Raw genomic sequence first — 8732 nt, forward strand, 5'->3', positions numbered from 1 at the left:
GTACCTCAAAGTTAATTAAGGATGTATGAAAATGAAAAATACCCATAAAAATATGCAATAAAATGGATTTTATATAAAAATTAATTTCCGTGAAATAGACATCAGTTATTCGGAACAACAGTCTGTGCGGGGGAAATATTAATTTATGTATTTGTGAGAATGTTTTGTTCGGTGTTCAGAGACGATAATAGTGCATGGGTGTTGCCTTGATTATTGTAATTTCATTTGAGAATCGAAACTTCTGTCAAACATCTTATAATCTGATGACATTTGAAATTCTTTAAATATGTTATTTTATATGGTTAGGATTATTGTTTTCGGTTCTAGAACAGTGTAGTCGGAAACAACAATATTAGTAGCCAAAATGCAGGGACGCGAAAATTAGCGGAATTGCACGAGACGTGCCGAATGGTGATCTGGCGGCAATGTTAAGTCCGATTGCGGAAATACACAAACAAACGTGCTTGCAGAAGCTACAGAAGGGAGGACCTGATGTTAAAGAATGTTCAGTCGTTTTCTGGCTCTATTTAACGGCGGAATGAGGGCATACAAAGTACAGGATGTTGGCAGAGAAGTCAGAATAGGCGTAGCAGCCAAAAACTTCGAAGACTTGAAGAAAAAGGGATGTGAAAAACTCGAGGTTGAAATCTATTTTTATGTTTTTATCCCATTCGCAGCAACCTCTCAACAGACCTGTTTATATGTTGTTAGTAAACTTCAACTGATCTTTACCCTTTTAGCAGAGAATCAACGTTTATAACACTGATGGTCATAATCGGCAGCTACCACGTCAAGGTGTCTAACCACCCGAATCCATTAGATCTGGTTGCCTCAACAACCATAGGTTGAAGAAGACCAATTATTTCTTTCAGCTAAATCCAGATGATGTAACCGTGGTTATAGAGGATGATGGCACTGTCGTCGACAGCGAGGGTTTCTTCAAGAAGTTACCTGCTCAAACAGTCTTTGTATTTCTTAAGAAGGGACAGGTTTGGAATGGAGGTACAACATTGAATGTCCACAAACGTGTCTTTCAAGTTGACATATGTATGGGAGTGTAGATAGGGTAGATATGCCATTGTTAAAAAAATGCATTTCACCTTTGTTTTGAAAGAGGGAGTGGGGGACATTCAAAAATTTATTTCAAGAGTTCTTACACAGTGTTTCCCCTTGGCGTTAAAATTTAGCAGTCATTATGACTCCCAGGTGTCATGAGTGGGAGTCATGGGCATGTTTTTGGGGAGTCAGCTTTAATCATTGTTTACACTTGGCATAAAAGGTTAGGACTAACAGGAGTCATCATGAATCCTGGTGTCACGATGGGAGTCATGGGCATGTTTTTGGGGAGTCAGCTTTAATCATTGTTTACACTTGGCATAAAAGGTTAGGACTAACAGGAGTCATCATGAATCCTGGTGTCACGATGGGAGTCATGGGCATGTTTTTGGGGAGTCAGCTTTAATCATTGTTTACACTTGGCATAAAAGGTTAGGACTAACAGGAGTCATCATGAATCCTGGTGTCACGATGGGAGTCATGGGCATGTTTTTGGGGAGTCAGCTTTAATCATTGTTTACACTTGGCATAAAAGGTTAGGACTAACAGGAGTCATCATGAATCCTGGTGTCACGATGGGAGTCATAGACATGTCTTAGGGAGTTTTCTGCGTCATGGGAAACACTGCTTACAGGAATCCTGTGAAAGAATGAAAGACTGTAATTTACCGTAATCCAACTTGCAACTAAACCCCAGGAAGGGTGTGATAATCACATTAATCAGTCAGAGATGTATTGTACATGAGACAGCCTGTTGTGTCATATACACGAGACAGTTCACACATTTTCAAAGAACGTAAACATGTTTCAACTCAGCATCAAACAGGTATGGGTTCTAGTGCCTCGAAAGCTGCAATTATATTTTTATTCTATGACAAATAGCTTTTAGAATACTAAATATAAGTTTCTGAAAAATATACACTCAGGTGAAATTTGTGGTTATAAGTCATCAAATTTTGCTTAAATTTTGCACATTTTTGAAAATTTTATCAAAATCTGACTATTTTAATTTTCTCTTTACCTTTTCGTACATGCCATTTTATACCTTGAACATCTATCAATGACTGTAGAAAGTTTGTTCAATTACTGTCGTAGACATCACTCGTAGATGCATTTTTCTGTGACATGCAGAATTTCCCAGTCTCAGAACATTCAGTCACACGAATGAGTGATCCTGTCTCAAGTAATCACTTATGTGCATAACAACAGACCATCTCGCATACACATTACATCCTCTTCTTATAGTGTTGGTGACTTAGATTTAACATGTTTAATGAGAGATAAGTCAAGAATGAACTACTCTTATGTATACCCAGAAAAAAGGTGCTGAAAAATTGTACACAGAGGCAGATGATTCTGGAATAAGCTCCATGTAGTCTATACCAGATTACTGAATAAATCTAGCATAAGTCTTAATATAACACACTACTGCTTCTATCTGAATCTGCACGTATGACAGTTTACGCAACATATAACACTGCCTCATAACATATAACATTATAAATATCACCCACAAATACTATAACTGCCATATTTTGATCCCAGTTTGTAGATATGACCGCTAGATTAATCTGTTTTTCTTCAGCTGGGGCAGTGATACATGAAGCTCTCACCAAACTGTTCAGTGCAACACGGCGGAATGAGCTAGCTAATCAAATCCGTGACCTGATGGAAGACGACAAAGCACCAGAAAAAGTACACATTATGTCCCAATACTTGGACATGCTGGACACAGATGTGGAATCAGAACACAGACACGAAAACGAGGACTGGTTTGAAGGTCAGTGTGTTTTGTAATAATTGTGCAGGCTGTTTGTCCGATGTTCTTGGTTCTTGTACAGATAAATATTCAGCTTAGTGTAAGGTTTACCTGACCTGCACAGAGGCTAGTGTTAGGCCTAAAGTCTGCAGCTGGTGTCTGTTCAATTACTCATGCTGGCATAGACAGTGTTAATTACACGTTAAGAATGCTTGTTGGGACAGAATATGGACTAGACAGGTGCCAGATTAGACAATGTTTTTATAATCATGATGTTGTTAAATGGTGGGACCAAACTTTCACGCTGGTTGTGATAGTGTGCTGGATTAGACAGGAGCTGGTGTGGGAAGGTTTCACTCACTCAAAATATGACGCCTTCATATATCCCTATAAAAATCTTGCTGAAGTGAGATAAGATAAAATACCTCCTGCGTTATTGTTTAAGAAATAGTCAAATAATTGTTCATGATAACAGCTTGAAAATCATTCTGTAAGAAACATCTGAAAATATTCTCCTTGAGCAAATGTTTTTATTAAAAACAGTATGTAAGGATATCTTGAACTCACTATTACAAGGTTTAAACAAGAAATACAAGACCAAGAGTGAGGTGATGAGGAATTCAGCCCAGACAAGGATACGGAGCTACTACAACAGTGTAAGTGTACTAGCTCCTGGCACTGCCAAGGGAGGGAACTCGGTCCTACTGTAAATAAATATGAAATGTCAACATCTTGTCAGTACAAGAGATTAATCATTCCTGCTGGTCAAACAGGACAACAGACTCCTCCAAGGCAGGCAAACTAACAGTACAATTTGCATGAATGTATCAAGGTGACAACAGGTGTTCGCAAAAATCAACTTCATTCAACACCATGTTCGACAATTTGTTGTGTTCAGTTGTATTTGAAAGTAGTATTTCCTCGACAGGCGAAGGAGCAGATTGAAAAAGATGCAGATGCTAAGAGTAAGCCAATGCTTCTAGAATTATTGGAGGAACTGTACGAAGAACTCAAGTCTCAAGACTTCCACGGAACATATTTTGACAGAAGGGCCAAACAAAGGGAGAGAATCTGTGACAACAAGGGCTGGTTTCTGTGTCAGGGAGCGTTCGATGAGAAATCATGCGAGAAACACCACACAATCAACCCATATGCCTCCAGAGGCTACAGACAGCTGTTTGGGTTATGGAATCTCGACCATATGTGAGTTCCTGTTTTACTGTATAAGTCAATTAATTAATCATTGGTGGCATTTGAGAGCTCCTTATCTCTTTGGTAACGTGGTACCTGTTTAATAATTATTGGTAAGTGTCTATAATGGCAGCTTAAAATAGTAGATGACCAGTTGGAAAGAAAACTTGTGAATCTAATTTCTCAACAGAACATTTAGAACATTGTCAGTAGGCATAAATGCGTACTTGGTAATTGGATTCATTGAAGGCAAGATCAGGGAAAGATAGACCCCCCAAAAGATGTTTAATATTTACTCATGGATTCACAATAAGCAATAGAATTATACAGTTCATAAACTGGAACATCATGGATATGTTGAGCCACATAAGAAATCACTTTTACTCCTTCCCTTTAATTTGTGAGCTTTTATCTAGTTTAATTTTGCAAGGCATGACCTAGTGATAAATCTTTCAAGACTGCAAAATTTTTTCAGTAAAATAGAACAAATAAATTTTGATTAAAGATCTATTCACTGTTGTGTGTCTCATATGTTGTGCTTGTGATGTCCTGAAATGATTTGTGAAATGAGAGGAAAAATTATAGCTGTGATAGAAATAGTTTCTGATCATGCAGATATGGCCATTGTATGTAACTGACTCTGTAAACATTTTCCAGAATCGAGAAATCCAGAGAGGTGATACCGGGACTGATCGAGGCAGCACGGCAAAAACCCAAGAATGCTCATCTCAACTGGGAGCAGGTGTATAAACTCTTGTTCACCAGGGAAAATCTCAAGTTTGTACAGGTGGGCTGCCACAAGAAGGCAGCTCGGGAATCAGGCAGATGTCCATGGCAATCATTTGTTGTCAAGTGATGTTCACAGAATTTTATGACAATGTTGTTATTGTTTTACAGCACCAGCTTCCCCAGACAAGGGAGATAACTGATGATAAAGTCTTATTTTCCCCCAGCCTGGGGAGGCTGGAATTATTGAGCTATAGTTTTCCTAAACTAACGAGTCCATGTGTAATCAAGTCTGAAACAAAAGTGACTCCATGTTCATGAAATGCACTGCTGACTTGAATCAATTGCAGGTTTTACGAAACTAGACATTGATAAATATTTTCGCAATCTTTTCTATTTTGAAAGGGGTTGCAGGGTAGTCAGGTGGTTAAAGCGCTGGCTTGTCACACCGAGTATCCGGGTTTGATTTCCAACATAGGTACAGTGTGTGAAGCCCACTTATGGTGTCCCCTGCAGTGATATTGGTTTAGTATTGCTAAATGTAGTGTAAAACCCATCCTTGAGGTCTTTCCTGCTTGTTTACAATAAAGATCTTGATTATAGATCTGAACATTTTTGCTTTAGAACATCATTTTGGTGTAGTCTAATTTGCCAACAGTAGCATATAGGAGGCATAATTCTTAATAGCAACTGGTGGTGTTACAATAGATCCACGAAATTCCAGCCCAGTTCAGAAACTGGTCTTCTGTAGTGAGTTAACACCCTTTACTGACGAAAGGCTTTTTTACAGGTTCTTATAAGGCAATCTGTCTGTTCCGTTAAATATTTATAACAAAAATATACAAAATGGTTTATGTTGTGTAAGAGTGTATGGATGGATGACAGTGCTCGATTTAGTGCTTTGGTACATGCTCTGGTGCAACCCAATATTGAAAAATGCAACCCAGTTATTAGTCTAACAGGCACCAGATGCAAGTCAGTTTTTGAGTGGGTAAACTTTTGAATAAGACATCTGAATAATTGAAAAGCATATTTCCTTTTTTTACAATTTGCAATAAAAGCATTTCATCTGGAATTTGTGTGGTGCAACTGGTTTTTATCTTAGGTTGCTCTTGGTGCAAGTAGGTTAACATCTCCTAAATCGCGCTCTAAATGAAAAATTTAACTAACTAGTTCTGACTTGTGATAGGAAGGAATTATTTACTTGGAGATCAATAAAAATTTCTCTCAGAATATTGTGAATATGAATAATTATTATTTTACAGAATTCGCCAGTCATGTATCTTTTGGTGTAATGAATTATGTTATTGTTTTGTCATGTTTCTCAGATAAAACAGAATTTTCCAAGTCAGGGTTAGTCTTAGGAAAATGAATTTTGATATCTCGAGAGATATACACTAATCAAAATAATCATGTTGATAAATAATTTTATATGAAATATATTTATATGAAGTGCCTTTTTGAGAGAAATCAATTTAATTTTGTTTTTGTTGTGTCAAAACAAAATATACACCTTTAAAAAATGTGTGTCATGTTCTAACAAAATTGTACTCTGATGATATCAAAATAATCATGTTGATATGTAATTTTGTGACATTCATCAGAATTGTCTTTTTGAGAGATCTCATTTTATTTTTTGTTCGTGTGTCAAAACAAAATATACACTTTCAAGACAAAGTGCATCCTCGATATCTCCAGGGTATATGTTCCGATAAGTCTCCACTATACCCTGGATGCATCTACGGCTCTGCCCGATAAATTTATTACCTCCCTTTGCTGGCTCCGCCTTCTCACAGTAGCCAATCAGCTAGGCTGCCGTTATAACTGAGCTTGCCAGTGTCAACAAAGGTAGCGGTCGCAACTGCAAAGGTTTGCTCGCAGTGCGTCCCAGATTTTAGGGAAATGATACAAACAAATTGACAGGTCAGAAACTTTAGAACAACATATGCAAGAACGCCTTCTAACTCTTCTACAGAGCCACTGCATGGTTTCTATTGCCAAGTATAATCGGTTAGATAATTCAAAAAACGAAAGTGAGTTGTGATTGGTTCACTCAACTTCCCAGCGTAGACACCTGACTGGATCAAAAGACAGTCAAGGGAGGTAATAAATTTATCGGGCAGAGCCGTAGATGCGTCCAGGGTATAGTGGAGACTTATCGGAACGTATACCCTGGAGATATCGAGGATGGACAAAGTGTGGCATTGTCTGATTCTCCTGCCATCAAAATATTCATGTTGATAGCAGACCAGATGATAACAGTATTTCTTACCTCATGTTACACTTTAACTGAGACAAATCAGTCTGTTCACCATATCTAAAAGTGTCCTTACATTTTGTTCGATTGGAAGTCCTGTTCTTCCATTAGACGGTCACTGTGATTGCTGTGAATGGGGGCTCTGGTAGTCTGAGATGAAAATGATGAGATCGGCTACTCTTAAGATTTCTTCTTTGAGAGGCATTTTAGAAGTTGAGCAGGTGAAGGAAAACCAAGCACTATGGATGGTCAGCTTCTTTATTGCAATTCGTGCGACATTTCGGTGTAGGTAGTAATAGAGTTATGCAGCAATGGATAATGGTGTTAGTACCTACACCGAAACGTCACACTCATTGTAATAAAGAGTTGAATGTCCATAGAACTTGGTTTTCCTTAATCTGAAATATTTTGTTTTAAGATTTTAATGATTGTTATGAAGCTGCCAACAATGAAGTATTTTAACATTGACTGATGCTGAATGTTTATAATCAACATTTATCACTAACCTACATGTTTACCTCATCATGTTGAGCAACAAGCAAATACATTCTACCTCATCAAATAAAGAGGAGAATTTATCTAGACTAGGAATAGTGTGACTTGTGTTCTAACACATGAAATGGCCAGAGCATTTCAATGTTTGTAGTAGCATAAAATGTCATCATATTCATCTGCCAAAACGTTGACGAAAATTCATATTTAGGTGAAAATTTATGGATAGATTTCTGAAAGACATTGAAGGAAGTGTTGAGAGAGAGTAAACATTCCCTCCCCTACTGGTAGCACTCACCAATCCCACACTTCTCACAAAAGAGCGTAGGTGTTTGTTTACTGTCAGTAGTTTGTTTACTGTTAGTAAACAAATGAAACAATCAAATTATGGCACAGAGTGAGTAAGTGGGTTTAGTTTTACACCACACTCATCAGTATTTTAGCTACATGGTGGCGTTCTGTAAATAATCAACTCTGGATTAGACAATCCAGTGATCAACAGCATGAGATTCTCTCTGTGCAACTGGGAACTGATTATGGCACAGGAAATCCAATAGTGTCATTTATTGGTATCTTGATGCTGGAAGGGGTGGTTTGACAGGAAATAGAAGAGAATGGGTATCCAAAAGGTGCACAAATGGCAGCAAATTTCTCAAACTCTGAAAATACACCTCTTTCACATTCATTTTACAGGAAATTGTGGTGGCAGGTGAAATGCAGATTTACTATTCAAGTTTTAGTAGAAAGTTGATCTGGATCGTGAGAAGTTTCTTGGAATGAGGTGTTGTCAGAGTTGTGACTCATTGTGTCATTGGTGTCATAATAACAACCATTCATGCATCACTGGCAGTATGCATTAAGGAAACATCTTTGTGTATTAGTATGCATTAAGGAAACATCTTTGTGTATTAGTATGCACTAAGGAAACATCTTTGTGTATCAGTATGCATTAAGGAAACATCTTTGTGTATCAGTATGCATTAAGGAAACATCTTTGTGTATTAGTATGCATTAAGGAAACATCTTTGTGTATTAGTATGCATTAAGGAAACATCTTTGTGTATCAGTATGCATTAAGGAAACATCTTTGTGTATGCACCTGAACTTTTGCAATTGGGCATCTTTATATATAGGCAATGTACATTTTATACATATATAAACACTATGTATATTTGCACCATGTATTGCAATGGTTGAGTTTTGTTAATGTTTAGTCTATGAAACATTCCTTTCCTTCAATACTTGGACAATA

General features: G+C 37.4%; 1 protein-coding gene across 1 annotated transcript; it reads left to right on the forward strand.

The window, feature by feature from the left end:
- The first annotated feature begins 425 nt into the window (after positions 1–425).
- On the forward strand, positions 426–5003 carry LOC137268260 (DNA fragmentation factor subunit beta-like). The gene is made up of 6 exons (XM_067802802.1): positions 426–640; positions 873–1002; positions 2641–2835; positions 3391–3470; positions 3743–4017; positions 4663–5003. Exons 1-6 carry the CDS (start codon positions 503–505, stop codon positions 4859–4861), a joined length of 1017 nt encoding a protein of 338 aa, XP_067658903.1. The 5' UTR covers positions 426–502; the 3' UTR covers positions 4862–5003.
- Positions 5004–8732: the final 3729 nt, after the last annotated feature.

This window comes from Haliotis asinina, chromosome 16, assembly GCF_037392515.1.
Source record: "Haliotis asinina isolate JCU_RB_2024 chromosome 16, JCU_Hal_asi_v2, whole genome shotgun sequence".
Taxonomy (NCBI): Eukaryota; Metazoa; Mollusca; class Gastropoda; order Lepetellida; family Haliotidae; genus Haliotis; species Haliotis asinina.

What these genes read in the sequence shown, in the direction of transcription:
- LOC137268260 (XM_067802802.1), top strand. Translation starts at nt 503, where the DNA reads ATGTTCAGTCGTTTTCTGGCTCTATTTAACGGCGGAATGAGGGCATAC. An exon ending in AAACGAGGACTGGTTTGAAG is followed by an intron (nt 2,836 to 3,390) that starts GTCAGTGTGTTT and finishes CACTATTACAAG; the next exon opens with GTTTAAACAAGAAATACAAG. An exon ending in TTATGGAATCTCGACCATAT is followed by an intron (nt 4,018 to 4,662) that starts GTGAGTTCCTGT and finishes AACATTTTCCAG; the next exon opens with AATCGAGAAATCCAGAGAGG.